The 23,267-nt window shown below is 36.9% G+C and overlaps 1 protein-coding gene across 1 annotated transcript in view; it reads left to right on the top strand.

Annotated features, from left to right (window-relative positions):
- Positions 1–23,267, top strand: part of STMN2 (stathmin 2) — a 36,479-nt gene that overhangs the window by 10,894 nt on the left and 2,318 nt on the right. The window contains exons 2-4 of the mRNA XM_075583058.1: positions 13,121–13,216; positions 17,873–18,045; positions 19,463–19,654. Of these exons, the coding sequence (XP_075439173.1) occupies positions 13,121–13,216; positions 17,873–18,045; positions 19,463–19,654 (461 nt within the window). The remainder of the gene's footprint in view (positions 1–13,120; positions 13,217–17,872; positions 18,046–19,462; positions 19,655–23,267) is intronic.

The following is a 23,267-nucleotide window of genomic DNA, read 5'->3' as shown; positions in this document are numbered from 1 at the left end:
AATGAGGGTACCTGGACATTGAGGGACTGCGGATCAGGTAAGATCCCAGGTGGGATTGCTGCTTTAGATATTGTGAAGCGGGGACGTCCAGACACTGGTTAAGAGGTTCAGGAAACTAGTCATTCATACCTGGCTTTTATTTCTAGATCTGACATTTACACACACACACACACACACACACACACACACACACACACACACACACACACACACACACACACGTAACAAGGACTAATTGTAGTATAATGTAATACAATAAATACATTTATGTAAAAAATGAATGTTGTTCTGACTAGGAATTTATTAAATGTATTGTATTTATATATTTTATTTTAAAGCGGAGTTGGGGGCGAGACTAGGGTTGGGGGTGGGACTAGGGGCGGGGTTGGGGGCGGGACTAACGTGGCGAGTAGATTTTTGGGTGATTTGTCGAACACTGTATATATATATATATATATATATATATATATATATAAATATATATATATATATATATTTATATATTCACTTATTTGAAAAAAATATCTGAAAGAGCAGCTATCTAAAAAAAATGAGTGAGCAATAAATATCTCCAAGTGTTTCGAGATTTTAAAACAAGGGAAGACATAAATAATTAACATCTTATTAGATGTTAACGCAGCACCAGTTAATAATGTTAACATTATGTTGATTAGCTCAATCGTGGCCTTTATTTTGGCATGTGAATACCTTAGCGAATAAAGAAGAATATGGTAACTGCTTTTCCTATTTTAAGTAATCCGGCTGCTCCTCCTCTTACCATACTCCCCAAAACTGGAACAATCTACCGGAGAATCTCACAGCCAAACTTGATACCCTCTACAACTCAATATGCCGCTTTGTCCTCCAATGCAATTACAACACACATCACAGCAAAATGCTCAAAGAACTAGATTGGTCATCACTTGAGTCTAGGCGCAAAGTTCACCTCTCCTGTCTTGCCTTCAAATACTTTCTGGGCAGGCTACCCACCTATCTGAACAAGCTCCTCACACCTACCACACACAGCACTGACTCCAAAAGACTGTTCATGGTCACAAGGTTCAACAAAGTATCTGACCGCTCCTCCTCTTACTGTGCACCCAACAACTGGAACAGTCTATCAGAGACTCTCACTTCCACCATCAGTCTAAGTTCTTTCAAAACTTAAACTGTCATATTGTAATCTGGTCTGTAACTGTTACATACACCTATAATATATATTATCTTTAACTGCATGCAATGTCTTGTATATAATCTATAACCCTGTTCACTTATGTCACTATGTTCTTGTAACCATGTATTATGTGTCATCATAACTCTATGCCCAGGACATACGTGAAAACGAGAGGTAACTCTCAATGTATTACTTCCTGTTAAAACATTTTATTAATACAAATAAATAATGTCCCATTTTTTGCACTGATTTAACAGTTTAGTGAATCAAACTTCAATTCTTTATAAAAAAAAAAAAAGTACTTTCTAGGTAAGCTGTAATTTTGAATGATCTATTGTATTTTATGTCATTGCAAAGTTCTAATAGATGTGTATTTAAACAAATTACATTTAAATAAATGCCATCTAATTATAACTTAAGAGTGTTTTACAGTTAACATTTAAAATACTTTTTTTTTACACTAAATTATTATTAAATTATTATTTTTTTACAAGGATTGTTACCACTTAGACCTGGTCTTTACTTTAAAAAAAAAAAACCTGTTCCCTTTCTGATATCTCTATCTCCCCCGTCGGCTCTCTGATTATCATTCACCCCCACTCATTCCCCTCAGCCCTCCTAGCTGTTCTACTTGCCAATCTCGAGACCTTCACCCAATTGACCTCTCTGCTCTGATATTTACCCTAAATGCTAACCTCTATTCTCTACCTCTCCTGAAACTGAAAATCTTGCAACTCTCACAACTCTATCCTCTCCTCCTCTATGATCTATATGCCCCTTCTATGCTCCAGCACCCTCGTTCCTCTATCCCACGGCATTGGCTAAATTCACAAACATGTTCCCTTCACACTTGCACTCACTCCTTTGTATGCCTATGGAAGAAATCTCCCACCCAGAATGATTTTCTGCACTATAAGTTTCTCCTCTCCTGTTTTAACTCTGGTCTCTCTATGGCCAAACAACACTACTTTTCCTCACTTTTTAAAACTCACAAATCCAATCCATGCCATCTTTTCTCTCTATTTGACTCCCTCCTCTGACCTTCTCCTCTCACTTCCCATCCTTCCTTCCCTTCTCCTCAAGACTTTGCTGACTACTTTAAAGGCAAGGTGGATGCTATCCACAAGGAGATTCCTTCTGTCCTTTCCCCTCCTCTCTGCTTCTACTTAAACCTCCTTCTTCCACTCTTGACTCCTTTTCTCCTGTTACAGAGCTGGAAGTTTCTAAGCTGATCTTATCTTCTTCCTCAACCACATGCCCTCTCGGTCGTATCCCCTCACACATTATCAAATCTCTTATTCTTCTCTTTGTCCCCACTCTCACCCCCATCTTCAATTTCTCCCTGTCCTCTGGCACTTTCCCTTTTCGGTTAAGCATGCAGTGGACACACCTTATCTCAAGAACAACAAATGGAAAAAAATGGAGATGCACAGCACGAAAAAACGGAGGGGGCTGGAGTGCATTCAAACACTGATCAAATTATTTATTAGAACATAACAAAACCAGATAAAAAGGGTAAATACACTGTAACATGATTTACACTGGGTTAGGCTTGCACTCCAGCCCTCTATGTTGTTTCATGCACTGTCATTTTCCCAAATTTTACGTGTTCTTCATATGCAGCTGGAGCACGCCAATGGAACTTGTGACGGGAGGGATGGGGTGGTGATTTTTTATTCCATATGTACTTTGGATGATTTCCTATTACCGTATAAATTCAGTATTGTGGATGCAGCTCTAAGCCTTTGTTTTTGATGGGGGGCATGTGACATCTTAGATCACTCCCACCCATGGGTGCAGGTCTTCGGTTCCACTTTTCAGAGTCGGCCTAATTATGAGTCGCACCTTTATCTGCATAGAAGAGTTTGTACTCATAATTCGGGATATATATACAGCCCTAGCCATGGAAAGTGTTCCACATTCTTATATAAAGAACACAGCCATCTTAGAAACGTATGTACTGCACCTATTACCACAGAGGTTTTATGATGTCCTGACATTACTTTTTCATCTCCTATTCTCAAAAGCAACCTAGACCCAACATGCCTTACTAACTACTGCCCAGTATCCCTCATGTTGTTTGTCTCCAAATTGTTAGAACATCTCGTGTTTTCCCGTATGATCACCTTTCTTAATTCCCACGTCCTCCTGGATCCTTTACCATCTGGCTTTTGTACAGCTCACTAAATTAACCAATGATCAACAGCTATATCCCAAGGTCACTTTTCCCTACTAATCCTTCCCAATCTCTCTGGTGCTTTTGACACCATCGATCACTCGTTTTTCCTTCATATTCAAATCTCTCTTGATATCCGCAACAATGATCTATCATCATTCTCACCCTACATCTCCCTTTGTATATTTTCTGTCTTTGTTGCCAACATGTCTTCGTCTTCTGTTGATCAGTCTGTTGGTGTATCTCTGGGCTCAGTTCTGGGACCTCTCATGTTCTTTCTCTATACACTATCACTTGGTGACCTCTTCAACTCTTTTGGCCTTACGTATCATCTCTATCCAGATGATACTCAGATATATCTATCCACACCTACCCTCACTCCTGCAATCCAGTCGCAAGTCTCGGATTGCCTCCTGCTTATATTCTGTGGATGGCATATACTGGTACACAAAACAGATATGTTTAATGGCTTCTCAAACCCCCGCTCTGAACAAGATAGCAACAAACATCATAGAATATATCAACTGTACTGGCAGTTTAGCTACAGTATTTTAGTAGCTAAATTAGGATACAACACTGCAACAAATCCAAATGTGAAGTGCTCAGAACTGAATAATAAAGCATGGCTATGAAAAGCTGCGGCATTTTACAAAAAAAGTGCCTGGAAAGTATTATTTTGCAATAATATTTTTTTCTAAATTGAAAACTTTTTATGGTGACATTTGATTACGGTAGTCTATAAGAAAAAGAGTGACTGCAACTTCAGTTTCTGAAATTATTTTGCATGAACAGGAGAGAGATCCATTTTTCCTGTATTATTTTAATACATGTAGCATATGATATAGTTGTAGCACTCTAGAAAAAATAGGTTTTGAATTTGGTTTGTTATACATATGGTTGTATTTTAAATTTGGGGAAAAACATGTTTATGTTCAAGTACAGAATCCTCTGTTAATGTGTATTAATGATGAATCTGTGAGACCTTTCTTAATATTGAGTTTAGAACTGTAATTTCCTTAAACTAATAATCTGCTTTAATCCTACACACAGAGCTGTTTTATATGCTATTGAGTTATAAACCCCAGTTGAGGAAAGACTGCCAAATTTCCAAGCTTATGTGCTTTACAATAAGGATTTTTGTTTGCTAGGGAGTTGTAAATGTCCCCTTGTGTAGACCATCACATTCATCTACATCATAATCTCAGTTATATTAAACTCATTTTTCAGAACCGAAGAATTATTGCAGGAATTCACTGAAACATTTATGTGAATTGGCAGCTTGTATTTTCCCAAACAGTACTTCTTCAGCAATCGAGTACAATAAAACAAATGTTGCAAAATAGGAATACAATAAAATGTCAATTACAAAAAGCTCATTATTGCTTTGCCATTTAAAATCTCTGTGATCATCTGTTAGCAGCATCAATCCTTGTTGACCTTTTGTAAGGAAATTTCAAATGCATAAATCACTATGAAAGGCAAAGTACTGTAAATCCAATACGTCTAAAGTCGCACAAAATGTGTAGAACTGCATCCATGAAGAGCTTGCTTCAAGCCGGTCTATTTAAATGTGTAGCTACAGTACCTGCAACCAACAATAACAGTCTATGTTAATATCACCAAAAATACATTCAATGTATTATCTTATATACTGTACATCCAAGTTACCAGTGCAACAATATATGTCTGTTACATGTCTTTTATGAAAAAGAGTGCAGAATGTTGCCTTAATTTTTTTTTTTTTTAAAAAGTCACACAAGCATTGTGATCTCCACATCAGAGTCACATCACTATGCACGTTTTTATTGGCAAACTTTGCCATTTTTACGTATTTTTTGGTGATAAACTAATTTGTGAACCGTTTTGCACGTCTCTACTTGAGTTGTGCATCATTTTTGCTCAGGTTTGCAAAATAGGTCAAATGTGTTTTTTTGGGGGCGGGGTTTGTGCAATAATAATAATCGTGAACACTTTCAGTTTGCAAAGAAAAAATTGGCAAACAGAAAAGTCAATCTGCATGCTGCCATTTTTGCAAAATTCTGGGCTGCGTGCCAAAATGTTAGCGAAATCAGCCAGCGCTCTGAACACAGAACCTTTCGTGAAAATTTCCTGAAAACACATTCAGATAAATTAGCAAAAAAAAAAAATTGGAAAACACATTTGAAGATAGCTGCGCAGCTATTGGATTTTTCACATTTTCAACACAATGAAATAATAAAAGATAAAGGATATCATTTTCCGTGCTGCTCAATATTTCTAGAAAAGTGTATACAGTTAAGATTATGTGTATGTTGCTAAAAATATGTAATAATGATACCAGCTGATGGTTCTGACGACAGTCATTTAGGAAACGTTTTTTGGGACACACAAACTAGCAGTGTGTCTAAATACTTTCAGGTAAAAAAAAAAACATTGCTATTTCAATTACCATGCATATGAATTTGAGCTATTATTGTAGTAAGTAAGCTGTCAAAAAATAAGTAAATAGTCAAATAAGAAGTGCTTATTTATTTTGCTCCAGTCGACCAACCTCGCTTATTTCTTTTTCCCCAACCATATCCACAAGGGACAGGCTGAGAATAGCTTTCCCTCCACAGTATTTCCCATTTCTCTACTTCAGACAGTAATTACCCACCCGCCTGTCAAACGCTCAAACATGTCCAACACGTGAACATTTGCTTTTTTATTATGTAGATGAGATAACATGTATGCATGTGTCTCAGATATTTGGATATTTATTTACAGTTACTGTCAGAAATGTAAGATTTATTTTTTTCAGTAATGCCTTGATTGTATCACTGTTAAATATAAAGAGCTATTGGTAACAACTTAAAACAAAATACGTTTTTTGGAGAGGTTTATTAATAGGAATTCTAGGAACAATTTTGTCATATATAACTATTTCTAAAGAGGTACAAAGGTAATATAAATTATTTATTTGTCTCACTGTTATTTCTAACAGTAGAATATGTTTAGATGTTGTTTGTTTTGATATATGCTTTACCTACTGTAATATCTATGTTAATGTGATTTTATTATTACTGTTGTTCACCTCCATTGTACTGGGCTGTACAATTAAATAGGCATAATAATTGAAAATACTATAACTGGATTCTTGTAATAGATTTTGTTTTCAATTTTAGCATAAAGCTAGACAAAATATAAATTATATGTGATTACTTTAAACTATATTAAATTGAACTGGCTCTGTTTCTATAACCAAACTTTGTTATATGCTTTAGATACCTGTAATAATTACATAGCTTTATATACTGTATGTTAGCATACTCAGTATGCATTACCTATGTCATTTTCCTTGTATAATAATTCATTGTTGGGATAAATACTTGATGGAGAAGGATTTAGGAGTGCTTATAGACAGCAGGCTTAGCAATAGTGCCCAATGTCATGCAGTAGCTGCAAAGGCAAATAAGATATTATCTTGCATTAAACGAGGTATGGGTGGAAAGGATGTAAGCATAATTATGCCACTGTATAAAGCATTATTAAGAGCAGACCTTCAATATGGAGTACAGTTTTGGGCACCATTCCATAAAAAAACATTATGGAACAAGAAAATGTGCAGAGAAGAGCCACCTAATTAATAAAGGGGATGGAAAATGACACATATGAGGAGAGGCTAGCTAAATTAAATTTGTTTACATTAGAAAAGAGGTGTCTAAGAGGGGATATGATAACTATATACAAATATATTCGGGATCAATACAAGGAGTTTTAAACATAACTATTCATCTCAAGGGCACTACAAATGACACAGAACAAACGACACAAATGATACCTTAAGGTTGGAGGAAAGGATCAGCAAAGTAAGGGCAGTTAACATGTAAAATTCATTATGCATGGAGACTGTGATGGCAGATACAATAGATATCGTCAAAAAAAGGATGGACATCTTTTTAGAAAGTTATACAGGAATATGCAATAATAATTAAGAAAACATGGGAAAGATGTTGATCCAGGGAGAAATCGAAGTGCCAGTATTTGGACTCAGGAAGGAATTTATGTTTTCCCATTATGAGACATCATTGGATGATGTTTCACTGGAGTTTTTGTTTGCCTTCCTCTGGATCAATATACTGCAAATTCAAATATAGGATACAGTAAGTATCTGTCATCTAAATTTAACATAGGTTGAACTTGATGGCTATTATGCATTTTTTCAACCTCATGTACTATGTAACTATGTAACTGTTTCATTAAATTTACTGATAGAAAGTATTTCCCTTAATACAGGTATATTGCAATATCAGCGAGTTCATTATTAAAGAATAGTTAGGAGCCCATATCTTGCTTTTGAATTATCTCTGTTTCTTGCAGGAGTGATGAGAGTTTAATAATCAGATTCCTGTTTTATCTCCAAGAGCACTTTTTGAAAATAGTGATATTCTGCAATATTTTCTGGGCTTGCTTCTTAAGATCTTATAAAACATGAAGCTTCGGATATGACATATCTGGGTTAACCTGAGGGATTGCTTGAAACAGCTTTTACTCAGTGTGATCCCTCTAAAAAAGATTCTCAAGGTAATTATGCTTTGAGAACAGCAGCAGGGGCATAGATATCCAAGCAACCACAGATTATATACAGTACATCAATATATATGTACACTTTCTTTCTATGGGATGTAGTGTGTATTTAAGGTTTAGATTGGTGACCACTCTGTGTTCTTGACAAAGGCTCTATAAGGAGCTGAAATGTTGAATGCAACACAGCATTAGAAACGTAGAGTGCTTACTTCCTCCGTTCATTATTAAATACTGTACTTGCTATATTGAAGTGGGTAGCACCCACCTTCACTAATTGAACCTTATCTGCGTATTAGAATTGCCCTGTTTCTTGACTTTTTAAAATATATTTATGTATTTATATATATGTATATATTAATCGTTTCAGTGCCTGCGGTCCAGCGGCACCAGAGTGCCACCAGCCCTCCAATATTTGCGACCATGTGATTGCTTCAGCAGTGAATAGTTGACTGCCAGCGCCCCCTGGCAGAGGCAAATGGAAGTGGAGGCAGCTCCACTTCCATTTTAATTGGGCCAATTGCTTGGTTGGAACGGTCTGTCCAATCAGCCTCATGACTTACCTGGTACCTCAATGGGACCACTGGTGTGCCAGGGTCTGTGACATACCAGGTACCTCAAGTATTTTTGCATTAATATTCAAACATTGTAGAAAAAAGTGCGTACTAACGCTGGGATTCATCCAGCTCTGATGTGAGGTATCACAGCCTGAGCTGGCATTTACTGACATTCAAATCAAATTAATGCTGGAACAGGATGTGATACCCCACACTGGAGCTCGATGAGTCTGCCGCTAAGTGCTTTACCTCATCTGAATCTATTTCCAGTTACAGTAATTATCCGAATGTCATATGCATGACTTTTGAAGGCTTGTAACCTAGATACAATGGTAATTCTTTTTTTAAGGCAAGATATATTTAAATACGGATATAGACAATGTTATTGTGCCCACTGGCAGGCTCCTTTGGGTTAAATAGCAAGGTTGCCCACCACCTAAATCAAAACAATAGTTAATTCTCACACTGGTGTGTTGTGTATGTCCCGTTGCAATATGGCCATGAGGGTAATACAGTTGGTTACATCTGTAACATCTTATACTCCTTGTTAAAGGACCGCAGGTCCGAAACGTGTAGGAGGGCGACACTACCCCTGTGGGTGATGTTATTTTGATCAATAAATACATATATTTTTTAACCACCTGACTCCTTCACTGTGCTCTGCGGTTTCTACTTTTTCTCTACATTGGTTACATCTGTACTCTGAGATTTTAACCAGAATCAATTACTGATTGGCTGTGAACTTCTAATCTATTTATATATTAAGGTAGTGTGATTGTCTAAGAAAATCCAAAAAACAATAAATACACAAGTATATAGATTAAATAAAAACATTGAAATAAATATACATGTATAATGTTAATATAAATTTTAGTTGTTTTGAAAGTAGATGGCTCAGAATTTGAGGTATATTTTTCTTAACATTATTCCAGTTCATTGTTGCTATAGAAGTAGGTTTTATCAGTTTATCAGTATGATATTTAGTAAACTTTCTATTGTATAATGGCAATGACTATTTGCATTTGTTTCTGACTAAAAGTAAATATCGACCCCAGTACATTATGTAAACTTCGGAGATTCATTAATATCATCAACATTTGCAGAACATCAATACATTTTTTCACTGAAAATATTTATCCTATATATTGTTAAACTAATTAGAATTTGCAACTGGTTCCATCATTTGCAAAGAAAATTCCAGACTAATTCTAATATTGAATCCCCATACCCAAAAATATTTAATCTGAAGGTTTGCTTGTTTTATTCGTTGAAGTTGAAGATCAATCCGACATGCTTTGCTCCTAATTACTTGTATTCATTTAGTGAGTCATTTTCCACTATGACTGCTTTTGTGCTAAATGTGCATAACAAATCAAATAAAAATATAAGTTATTGAGTATCAGTAGCATTGTCTTTGTAAATTCTACTTTTTCGGAGCACTGCTTGTAAACTGTGTGCACTATATAAGAAAAGATTATTACAAATATTAAACTAACATTATTTGTAGTTTAATTTTTGATGATCTCACCTCTCGTAGCTATATATTAATCCTGAAGAAGTGCCGATTTGTTGTTAATTTTGAGAGCTGTGAGTTTTTGGAAACTTTGTATACTATAATTGAATCGATGAAGAATCTTCATGTTAGGTGGTGTTCTGAATTTCCAGGATTATCTATCTTTCACATTTAATGTTTTACTAATAATTGGAAATATTTGGAAAGTTAACTATGATGCTATTGTTAGATTAACAGAAAGAGAAAGAATATTTGCATGTGATAAATTAGATGTACGGGGGTCGATTCATTGAACTGCGTGTTTTACCAAATTAGATGCGGATAAAAATCAGCAGAGACCGAGATGGAGTAGAAATCGTGAATCACTGCCTTAAAACTGGTTTAACATGTCTTTAGTACAAAGAAGAAGAAGCAGGCACATGGTCTTACTCAAAAGGAGGTTTAATATGCCATAAAGTCCAACGTTTCGGCAGTCAAATACTGCCTTTCTCAAGAGAGAGGCAGTATTTGACTGCCGAAACGTTGGACTTTATGGCATATTAAACCTCCTTTTGATTAAGACCGTGTGCCTGCTTCTTCTTCTTTGTACTGGAACATTTGGGACTACAGGAGCTCCCCAGGACCAGCGCACCGGCAGCTAAGTACCCCACCTCTGTTACCATTGATATTGAGTGCGTGTCTCATCCTCTGTCTTAACATGTCTTTAGACATGCAAAAATGGTTTAATGAATAAGGCGCAATGCGTTTCCGAGTGAAAGTGTGCATGGCATACTTATTTAATGTAAATGTAAATTGATGAAAGGGCCGAAAACTAATGTAAACTAAATTCATGTCGGGGGCCCATTATTACTAAGCATTATTACTGCTAGAAGACACCTTAAAGCACAGGCCTATTTACTGAATGAGCTGCAAGGTGGCTTCCAGCACTGGTAGGTGCCTTATGGCAGAATACTGCCTAGACTGCTGAAGTCTCTTGTTTGCCAGACGTGGCTCCACATCTTCTTTTATTCTCAAATTTACAGTGGCACTTGATCACCATTTTGATTCAGAACATTTGCTCTGAGTTCATATTAATATTTAAGAATTAGAATATGTATGTATGTATATTTAGGACGCAGGTAATTGTATTAGAACATTGTGTTCAGTATCATTCTGTTTGAGCATATGGATATATCTCTAGGTGTTCTTTCATACTGTGATAAGTACTTGCATTGATAATCCGTGCCTTCTGCCACTCAGCACTTCCATTTTGTGCAGAGATTTAAAAGAAGCTGTGGAAAATTGTTAATATAATATACATTAATTCCATGTTTAAATACGTTCATGTCATGTAATCACATATATTATATTATTATAACATATTTTATGTACAGTATGTATTACTACATAAGAGTGCTATTATATGTACTTTATTTCTTATATATAGCATATATTTTTCTTTTATTATTGCCCCTAAAAAACTAAATCCTCACCCATGAGTTTAGATCATTATTGAATATCCATTTTAAGATAAGGAGTAAATATGTATAAAAAAATATTTATATTTGATACCAATTCAAAATGCAGTGGGCAGTCAGATATTGATCTAAAAAATAGTGAATTTTGTTTACAACCCAATATCACTTAAATCATATTACTACAGTACTTAGAGATTCTATAGTGTAGTAACAGAAAGTGCTTTTTCTATTGAAGTCAACATATCTCATGTATGAGAAGTTAGTTTAATGTCCCTTGCTTCAATATTATTGACCTGTAACCCACCCATTAAAGACAGAATGAGTTCTACACGATTCGTGTAGTGGATTAGTTATCGTGAATCGTAACTACACAATTTGAGAGGAACCTTTATTAGCGGCTTGTTCTATATCCATTGAGGCAGACAATCGGCTCGTTTTTAGCCCAAATTTAGCCCAAATTCCCCATTGACTTCAATTGACTTAAGTGGGGAATTTGGGGTGAAACTGGCCGTCGGTAGCATCAGCAGATACAGTGGCGGCCGCCTTTAGCCTCTTGCGGGCGTTTCAGCGCAACTCTGAAAACTGCGGGCAGATGCAGTGTTTGATGTGGCATGTTCCGGAATTTAAATCCGCGGCCGCGTGCATTGTATTAGCGCTGTATCGGCATGAATGCGGCATGAACGCGGTGAAGTGTGTGGCATTCGAAAAAATACCCAAACAAAATCGGAGATGTTGGAGAATAAAAGGGGCCGTGACAGTATAGAATAAGCCTCTTAATGCCATAACAAAATTATTTATTTTTTAATATTTATTTATGAAAATGTTTTACCCGGAAGTAATACATTGAGAGCTATTTCTCATATTCAATAATGTCCAGAGTTATAACAATACATGGTTAAATTAAAAGAACAAAGGTTATACAGTCAATTCGCAGACATTTCATGGACAATATCAAGATGTCATATTTTCAGCGCTGTCTCATTTCTTTCAAAAATTCCCCTTGAGCCTTTGCTTGATAGCATGCTTTATGTGTCATGAAATGCTAATCCATAATATTATACTGAGCCCCAATTGCTGGAGTGGCGTGACATTGTGTTTTGGGGAAGACAAGCAGCAAAGACGTAAACCTCACAGATCAGTCGATACACATTACACGTTATTTTTATCTTGCCATCCAAATGACATGCACAAGTCTTCAATTATTACAAAATAGATTTTACTGTCTTGCCATCTTTGGGTATATTCAATAACGTGGATAGCCATGATATCGATCAATTGCACCTAAGTGACCTTACATGTCAAAATATATTTTTTTTTCTTGAATTAAATTAAATATTGATTTTAAACTACAAATAGTTTTTTTTTTTAAATTATACTGTCAAATGTAATGAAGTAAAACAAGATAGAATTTGAAACTTGAACCATAAGTTAAAATCGATTTGATTTAAATAAACTGCCTGCGATTTGAATGATCTATCATATGTTTGAGCAGGGGAGGCCAACTATAGTCTGCAAGGACCACCAACAGGTCAGGTGTTAAGGATATCTCTGCTTCAGCACAGATGGCTCTGGCACTGACTGAGCCTGTGCTGAAGCAGGGATATCCTGAAAACGTGACCTGTTTGTGGCCCTTGGGGACTGGAGTTGGCCACTCCTGTGTTAGAGCACCAAACATGATTACAGTATATATATTTTTTTCAGCCTACAAGGAAAAGATGAAGGAGCTGTCTATGCTCTCCCTGATCTGTTCTTGCTTTAATCCTGAACCTCGCAACATCACTGCATATACGTATGATGGTAAGTAGCTGCTGCTGAAAATGGGAAGTTACAGTAATTACCGCAGAAGATTTACTTTGGTGGAAATGCTCATGATGTGCATGTACTTCTAGTTGTCGTTCATAGAATAGCTGATTTGTTTGTTTTCGTTTTTTCATTTGACTTGCATGACTATTTTGTTCGTTAACGTATAATGAAAGTTTTCTGCTGATGGAGAAACTTTCTCCAGTCTCCTGTAAGGGTGCTGTTTTACTTTGATCTCTGAATACACTACACCAGTAGAATGTTTGAAGTTAAGTTTGCAGAAGACAGCTGTCGAAAATGGTGCAGGGGCACAGGAAGTAATCCATGTGTGTTTTTAAAAAAAAAATAATGTTGGCAGACTTCTCAGCGGCCTATATGTCAGAATTCTACCTCTCTTGGTAAACAATCCACCAGTCTGGATTTAAATGAGAAAAACATGGAATCACCTAATTTATTATAAATTATAAAATTTCATCTTGTGATGAAAAGCCTAAAGTGAAAAAACTCATTGCTACAGAAACTGTAGTTTTACACTGAGATGCAATATTTTTATTTGCTGAATTTCATTTATGAAAGGTGTGTAGCTCATATATAAAAAATATATATAGCTAAGTAAGCAGAAAGGCTTTCTGACTTATTAATTCTATATATATTCTATATATATATTCTATTTAATTCTATTGAAAGGTAACAATGACATTAGGACATAGTTTATGTCATAGGAAAAGCTTTCATAGGAAAAGCTTTCGAGAGTTCTCCTCTCTTCATCAGGTCAGCAATACTGATATACACTGGAATCTATGGCTAAAACAGTGTAGAGAGGAGAAAAAAAAGGAAAAAAACAGATATGTACTGTAGATAAGGTAGGGTGTTAAAAGTGTTTGAAGCCAGGGGATGGTGACAAGGAAAGGTGGGGAGGGGGAGGGATGCTGGGGGGGGGAGAGAAAGTGTAGATAAGAATAGAGGCAAGCAGGATAATTACAAACAATTTTGATAGGGTGTGAGAAAACCCATGTCTGCATTAAGTCCTTTGGTTTTGGTGTCAAAGAGTCTTATCATTCTAAGTTCAAATGTTTTCCGTTCTTGGGTACTTTTAAACATTCCATTGAGGATTTTGATTTTTAAATCATTTATGGAATGATCTGGCTGTGAGAAATGATGTCCCACAGGTGAGCAGTATCTTCCTTCTTCGTGATGGAGTATGGAGTGTCTGTGCATATTCATTCTGCCTTGTAGTTTTTGGCTGGTTTCCCCAATGTAGCAACCTTGGTCACATTTGTTGCACTGAATCATACAGTATACACTATATTCCTGGATGTGCAGCTGTATGATCCTTTAACATTGAGTGTTCCATGGTTGTGACTGACTGTGGGATCTTGGCATACATGTTTGCAGAGTTTGCAGCGTTTGTTGTTGCACGGTTTTGTGCCATTATCAGTGTCTTTAAGTTCATTGTGAAGTTTTCTGCTGACTAATTTCTGTTTGAGGTTTGGTGGTTGCCGGAATGCAAGAATGGGAGGTTTGGGAAAGATTTCTTTTAATGTTGCATCCTCTGCCAGCATGGGTTGCAGATCTTTGATTATTTTTGTATACCCTCTAGGGTAGGGTTGTATGTGGCACTAGTGGTATGCGTGTGGTATGTTCTTTCTGTCTGTATTGTAGCATGTGTTCTCGTGGGGCTTTTAGTGCAGATGTAATAGTTCTGGCAATAGTCTTTGGTTGGTATCCCTTCTGTCTGAACGATTCGGTCAGGGTTCTGAGGTGTCTGTTTCTGTCTTCAGTGTCAGAGCATATGCGGTGGTATCTTGCAGCCTGGCTGTGTATGATACCTTGTTTGGTATGAGTGGGATGGAAGCTGGAGTTGTGGAGGTAACTGCATCTGTCTGTAGGTTTCTTGTATACAGATGTGTGTAGTTTGCCATCTTTCAGTGTTACTGTTGTAACTAGAAAATTTACTTGGTTTGCCGAATAATCCATTTTGAGTTTAATTGATGGATGGAATGAGTTCAGGGACTCATGGAATTCTTTTAGGTTTCCTTCACCCTCTGTCCATATTATAAACAGGTACAAGTGAAAAACAAATATATCAAAAAGTGGCGCTCAAAAATTATATAAACAAATGTGATAAAATGTGATACTTAATACAAACATGAGTGGATGCTGCTTAACCCAGTGTGGGGTCGTTCTCTCGATCCCGTGGACAGTGAAGGGGTGAAGATCATCGGGAAGCGCAAAACCATGTAAAACAGAAGAAAATTCCCTGATGGTGCAATATTGTGATTTATATGAGAATAAATATCAAGGTGCAGTGTGCTAAATACTCACAAGTGTAGAGTGAGCAAGGTCATCAATGTATCTGTAGTATTTGTAGGGTTTGTGGGGGCATGTAGTTAGGAATCTTTGTTCAAGATTTGCCATGAAAAGATTGGCATATTGCGGTGCCATCTTGGTACCCATTACAGTCCCCATTAATTGTAGGTACATTTCCTTGTTGAAGCTGAAGTAGTTCTGTGTGAGGATGTATTCTATCAGTTTGGAAATTACATCAGCGCTGTATTTCTGATCCAGGGGAGATGGTGTAAGGAATTGCAGGCATGCCTCAATACCATCCTTGTGGGGGATATTGCTGTAAAGGGATTCTACATCCATGGTAACTAGCAGTGTGTTGGATAGTAGTTGGTTGATGTTGTTAAGATTATTGAGAAAATCTGTGGTATCTTGTATGAAGCTGTTGGTGCTTCTGACTAAAGGTTTGAGGATATTCTCCACTAAGCCTGATATTTTTTCAGTGAGTGTATCCATACCTGTTATAATAGGTCTGCAGGGGTTTCCTGGTTTGTGGATTTTGGGAATCATGTAAAAGATCCCAACTCCTGGGCTGTCAGGTATTAGTTGCTTCAATTGTAACACCCTACCTTATCTACAGTACATATCTGTTTTTTTTTCCCTCCTCTCTACACTGTTTTAGCCATAGATTCCTGTGTATATCAGTATTGCTTGACCTGAAGAAGAGTGGAGAACTCTCGAAAGCTTGTCCCATGACATAAATTGTTAGTCCAATAAAAAAGGTATCACCTAATACTGAAGAATCATTTATTCTGCACTATCGCAACTGGACTAACACAGCTATTTTCTGCTATATATATATATATATATATGTCCTAATGTCATGAGTGTGTGTATATATATATATATATATATATATATATATATATATATATATATGTCCTAATGTCATTGTTACCTTTCAATAGAATTCAATACAATATATATATAATATATATAATTAATGAGTCAGAAAGTCTTTCTGCTTACTTAGTGAGATGGAAGATAACTTCTGACAAGGAGTCTATGTAACTCAGGAATAGATCATTGAAAGTTTGGCAGCAAACAACACCCAAGGAAGTCAATTGGCGAAACGCGCATCTGTGCGAGTCATGTCATGAATGGGTGATGTCACCACGGCAGTATCATATGAGTCTACACAAGGAGCCTGTACAGCGCTTGGCGGTCCGGCAGGACACCAAGACATGTTGCTAAGGAGAAAGGCATTAAAGACATTTGCACTCTGAAATAGATATTATTGCATATACTTCTTTAAAATACAAAGATTTTGTAGCATAAAATCATTTGATTGATGGGTCTTTGATCCAGGCATTTAGATTAGGTAACATTATAGCACTTGCCACAATACTGTACAGGTATATCAGTTCTAAGGAACATTGCTTTCAAACATCTATTCCTGAGTTACATAGACTCCTTATCACAAGTTATCTTCAATCTCACTAAGTAAGCAGAAAGGCTTTGTGACACTTTCTGGTATATACAATATATATATATATATATATACACTGTTGAATACTTGTGAGAAGTGTATACTTAAGGATACATACACTGATACTTGTGACAACTATTTTTCATTGCAAATGTCCTTTTCCTGGTGTTATTTATTACCTAAACCCCTCTCTTTTTTACTAAATGGAATTGGATAGAGTATGTGCTATATTTACTGTACAACCTATTAATGTAATTAATGGACCTTACTTACAAAATTGTTCTCAGTTCAATAAACTGAACACTAGCAATACGTTTATCATTTAGTTAGCAGTGTTACATTTCAACATTGGTAATACTTTAATTTCGTACTCAAAATAGCACCAATAAGAAGTATGTACTGTAATAAGTGTAGTGTATGAGATGTATTATAATGAGTACCGCTGCCTTTGTATTTATAAACCTCACATTCCACTTCTTTGAAAAGAAAAACCATATCCTTCTTACAAACCTGTCATTTTTATAGTGTAAATATGCCATTAAGCTGTCAAATAGAGATCGACTCTTTGACAATCTAGTAGAGTAGCATCACTTTTTAAAATGTAACTTAAAGCATTATTTGAAATAAACAATTTGATGAAAAGGCCATAAGGAGGCTACAATAAATAAAATAAGATCACTATAGTTTATTGGGCCACCGAGCAAAGCAAGGGCTGAAATACAGTCACGTTGCTGTTGAACACTTAATGAAACATATATTGCAACCCATATATTGCAACATATATTGCAACCCAGTGTTTTACAAATGAGAAGTGGTCTTTAAGTAAGCTAATCCGTTTTCGTGCTATCGATATCTCATTTTAAACTGGTGCCTTTCAGACATGGAAGTGATACAGATTAATAAACGTGCATCTGGCCAGGCTTTCGAACTGATCTTAAAGCCTCCATCACCAATCTCAGAAGCTCCACGAACTCTGGCCTCTCCAAAGAAGAAGGATGTTTCCCTAGAAGACATCCAGGCAAAGCTGGAAGCTGCAGAGGAGAGAAGAAAGGTATTTTGTTCATTCCCGTAATAAAGAACAGTTCTTGTTGGCTCATAAATGTTTGATCTGTTGAAGTCACACTGAGCGTATTAGCAGAATACATTCCAGAATCTAGAGTGACTGTTGTGGTTAGGTTAGTCCTGATTATTTTATTGAAGTAGATTGCACTGAAATCCTGTCCATGGTTGATGACAAATATTCAGAACAGATGTTTTTCAAGAAAGCAAAAGCCGCAACCGTCTCCAATAAACTCCCCAGGCTTTGTGTTTCAATAAACTAAATAGACAGCAAATTCAATTCCAATCTATCACGAATATGCCATTGAAACGACCGACATGAATGTATTCAAACTCAAGATTAAAATGTTAGTGACATTTTTGGGCTTAAGTCTGGTGAAGAAAGACTGAGGCAACACCCTAAATGGTTCTTTGCATTAAAAGCATATACTTTACTAAAATGTGGCATCTCCAATTACAGAAGATGCAACTATCACATATAAACATACAGAATGTCAATAATTGGAATTATTTATTGCACAAATGAATTTAATATCCATTGCTTATTTGCTGCTTAGCTCGTCATTTAAAAAAAATGATATATATTTTTTTTTGGTTACCAATAGGGAAAATAAATACATATATTGTATATGTATAAATACATATTTGTTAGCTCCAGGGGGTTTCTGAGCCCCCCCCCCCCCCATTCCATCCCAGCTGCAGACGCTCAATCCTAGGTTAAGTCATTTATTTATTTATTTCACATATCCTTCACCTATCACGTCACGATTTAGTTTTGCGCACTATCACTTTTTTTTTGTTCACTATAAACTGTACGTGTCAGCTACCCAGTACCATATTTCATCTATGCAGATCTATCAAATTGGTCCATATAAAGATATCACAAGCTCCAACAAATCTGAAACAAATCTACTAATTAATCTCTGCATGTCAATGTTGCTATGTATGAAATAGCTGTGCTGTTATAAGTCAAAAAACAATCATTATGAATATGTTACCTGCATGTCTGACCGCCTTCTGACATATAGTAAGATATCAGATAACAAATGACCTTTTTGCTTTTAATTACTCATTTGTTTCATAACTAATGAAAGTTACCTTTATAACAATACGTTTTTTGTACTATTTGAAACTCATCATTGGACCAATCACTTGCTTTGAGAAAATGTGCATGACACCTAAAACAAACAACTGTTATATTTGCATATGCTAAAAAAGGCTAAAGGGCTGTTCCTGTGATAACGTTATCCATATTTCATCTTGAAGCCCAACCATTAATTAGCATTTTGTGCACTGATGTAAGACGTTAAAAAAGAGGAGCTTAAAAATCACATTTGAAAACACAAATCACATTATTATTTAATGTAACCCATTAACATATTTCACTATTTTATTATTTTCTTTAACAGGTTCAGGAGGCACAAATCCTGAAGCAATTGGCAGAAAAGAGAGAGCACGAGAGAGAAGTTCTTCAAAAGGCTCTGGAGGAAAATAATAACTTCAGTAGAATGGCAGAGGAAAAACTGATACTGAAAATGGAACAGATAAAAGAAAACCGTGAAGCCTATTTAGCTTCCCTCTTGGAACGTCTTCAAGAGAAGGTATGAACATTTTGGCCATTGCTCTCGTCCATTCTATGAAAAATATTCTTTGATAGGGGTAACAACTGGATCCACATTAAGATGACAAGTTGTTTCATTTTCTCAGTTATTTTGTCTCAAAAGATAGAAATGGTTTGAAATCCCTTTGTGCATTGAGAGGGACTTAAGAGAGCAAGACAATGGCAGTTCATGCCAGATCGGGGTGTGATACCCCATATGGAAACTTGATTAATCTGTCCCATATATAAAATTGATGACTTTTCATGAGTAAACATCCAGCACTGCCACCCAGAAAAAAATCAGTGCTGATGAGCTAGATTCACTAAGGCTAGGTCCCCAGTGCAGCCGGCAGCGCGCGCGGCTGTGCGTGCGCCTCTCACCAGCCCCTTACCTCCTCCCTGGATGCAGTGCCCCCTCGCTTCCTGGCTCACTACACACTGTGACACGTCAGCCAGCAGTGGCTACAACAAGATTCTGATTGCATGCGGCGACACATCACGTGGTGTGCCAGGAAGCCAATCAGAGAGGCGGTTTGCTCCTGCTCCTGCCCTGCCCCTAACATCACGTCCACTTTGAATCCTCCTCTTCAGCTTCTTTGCCCGGTGATCTCTTTGATGCACGACCCCTCGTGCAGCAATTGTGGGGGGGGGGGGAGGGGGAGAAAATACCTTCAGTCACCAGAGGGGTTAACTTCCAACATAAACACCATACAAATAAAGCACAAGAAGCATGACATTCATACAATACAGGATGTGCAAATATTAAGCCTTTAGTAGCCAGAGTGGCCAGATAGGATTGAGTTAGCATGACTAGCTACAGTAGCCACCTGGGCATCTAAGAGGATAATATATTAATTAGTAAGTTCGACATTAAGACTATGTATTTTTATGATCTATTCTAGGTTGACTAGGCCTATCTTGCCTATATCTACAGTATAGTGGCCATAATATGATACCAACAAGAAAAAAACAAAAAAAGTATGAAAGCGCCGAATGGGTTGTTATTTGAATATGGGCACTGGAGCAAAGTAAAAAAGAAAAAATCACAAAAACAAAAAATGCATGTGACATGAACCAGTCCGGTGCAAATGAGTGTTTGCTGATGTTACATTAAAATATAAATGGAATTAAAGTAATCACAACCCGATGGTGGGTGCAGCTTCTGATAATAGGGAACCCCCAGTCCCTAGTGTGGGCGTAACAACAAGAAAGAAAAAAGTGAGAAGCGCAGACAGTGGGGTTGTGATTAAACTAAAATTCTTTATTAAATAAACTAGTCCCAGGAAAATCCCTCTAGGACAACAATGTGAAATCAATACATAAATAGTAATTTAAAAGTAGTGCTGATGGAATGGATGTGCGGTACCAGTTAATCAGTCTCCAGGGGATTGAAAACGGGAATTACCCGATAGACAGTCTTGGTCCTTTAGATAGTGCACTGCCCGGGCAGGTATTGGTGAAGAGGGGTACCCCAGGGTCGAGACAGTATTGGAAAAGCTCACCCTTTGATCTGAGGGACAGCAGGACCGCCAAGGATCTGCAGTATTTAAAGGGTGAGCTTTTCCAATACTGTCTCGGATGATACCATTTTGGCGCGCGTGCATGCTGCGCGCGTCTGGTAAGGAATGTGGTCCATACACACCCCGCCCGGGCGTGGTGGTGCTCGAGAGGATGCGCGGAGCGGCTGTACTTCGGTAATCCTTACAAGAAAATAGTTGGAATAAGTAATAAGCCATTCATTTTTCATTTGCATGCTTTTTTTTTTGCATATGTCACCATTAATGCTCACATATTGCCACAGTAAAAAGTCCCTTATCGCTGTTATAACATTTAGCAATATGGTTTTAGTGAATTGAACGATAAATCAAATTGCCGTTAAATAACGATAACGACAATTTTTTGGATTTATCGACCTACAGTGAATTGCCCCCTGAAGGGTCTCATCTCTCTAGTGTAAATAATGTCAATTGAATGCAGCCTATGGGGCCTATGCAGAGAGCAGCGAATTTTAAAAATGGCGAATTTAGTAAAAAGTAGCTTTTTTGGAGAGTTTTATTCTCCATATGCAGAAAAGTGCGAATTCTGCTATGTTTAACATGGATGCGTGTGGCGAGTTTAAATTGGCGAGATGCGCGCTTCAGAAACGTGTAAAAACAAATTCGCGCCTTTTTTTTCCCATTGCAATGGCCGCGAGCGGCAGCTTCTTGCCAATTTTTTCTGGCGAGGCAAAAAGGAGACAATCGCGCCATTTTATTGGCACGAACAGCCGCTAGATGCCGTTCGCGGCTCTCTGCATTAGGATATTTTTAAAACTGGCGAGATTGAGGTTCTCGCCAGCCGCGAGGCGAGTTTTACAAATAGAAAAGAAAAATTGGCGCGTTTTTCGGAACTCGCCATTTTCTGCTGTTTTCTGCGCGATTTTCTCCAAAAAATGGCGAATTTCGAAATAGCGCTGCTCTCTGCATAGGCCCCTATATGTTTTGTCTTCACATAACTACTGATTCTTGGTTAATTATTACTGTCTTTTATAACAGCCGAGACAGACAAGCAATTTGAGATCAATTGAAACATTTTAACCAAGCTTCTCAAGTACAGAGGACAAAATAGTATTTTTGTACTATTCTTAAAGATGAAAGCAAAACACGTATTTGTATTCTGTATTTTAACACTGAAACACTTGCTAAGGGACAAAGGTTATCAACATCATGGTATAGTTTTAGGGTAAATCTGTAAACATAAAATTAAACTTTTAAACTTTGAAATTTGTTGCCGTAACTTAACAAAAGTGTGGTTTCCAAAGCACTCAACACAACATTATGGAATATGCTACACATTTATCTCAGCTATCCAGTATGTTATAATGAATTGTTCCCTTGATTTCTGCACAGAACTGGCTTTACACTCAACAGTAAAACAATTCTAGTGTCTCTTCTTAATAATACATAGGGATGGATAAACTATTGGAATGATGCCATCCATTTTTGCCAGCCTCAGTTGTTATTTACATTCTAATTTATTGGTATACAGATAAGGTCAAAAGAATTGCAATACTTTTAATTTTAAGAAAGTGTAGTAATCAATGAGAAAAAAAGACACAAAAGAGATGGGCAAGAAACATACTGTAGAGACCTATGAATGTGGGAAAACTAATTACATGGAAATCATCAGCATTAGATTTTGTTAACTGGAAATATACAGTAAGGAAATTATATGAGATCCCATGTGCTAAAAATCAGTATTAACATCTTCCAATGAAACACTACCAGAGCCATGTCAAGATATATGCCACATAAATGGCCAAAGGCCACTCACCTGAAGGTCTTCCATCTGCACTTGACATGTCATGCCTACCCTTGCTGCCAAGAAGCAGTACAGATGTTTGTGTGGTAGTAAGTGACTGCTTAGTTGCAGACCACAATCCTGCCTCTTCCCTCTTTAAGGCTTGTGTACATTTTCACGCAGAGAGGAGATTTTGTATACCTCCACAGTTTGAGAGAATCAGAGTTGTGCAACATTTTCACACGTTCATGAAAATGGCGGATGTTGGACATTCATAGCTCGCAAAAATGTTGTGGAAATGTCAGTATTTGTAAGTCTCTATCTCTCACCACTAA

The sequence above is a fragment of the Ascaphus truei genome, chromosome 2, assembly GCF_040206685.1.
Source record: "Ascaphus truei isolate aAscTru1 chromosome 2, aAscTru1.hap1, whole genome shotgun sequence".
NCBI lineage: Eukaryota > Metazoa > Chordata > Amphibia > Anura > Ascaphidae > Ascaphus > Ascaphus truei.
The sequence above is the reverse complement of the archived record's forward strand: the minus strand, read 5'-3'. Positions and strand labels throughout refer to the sequence as shown.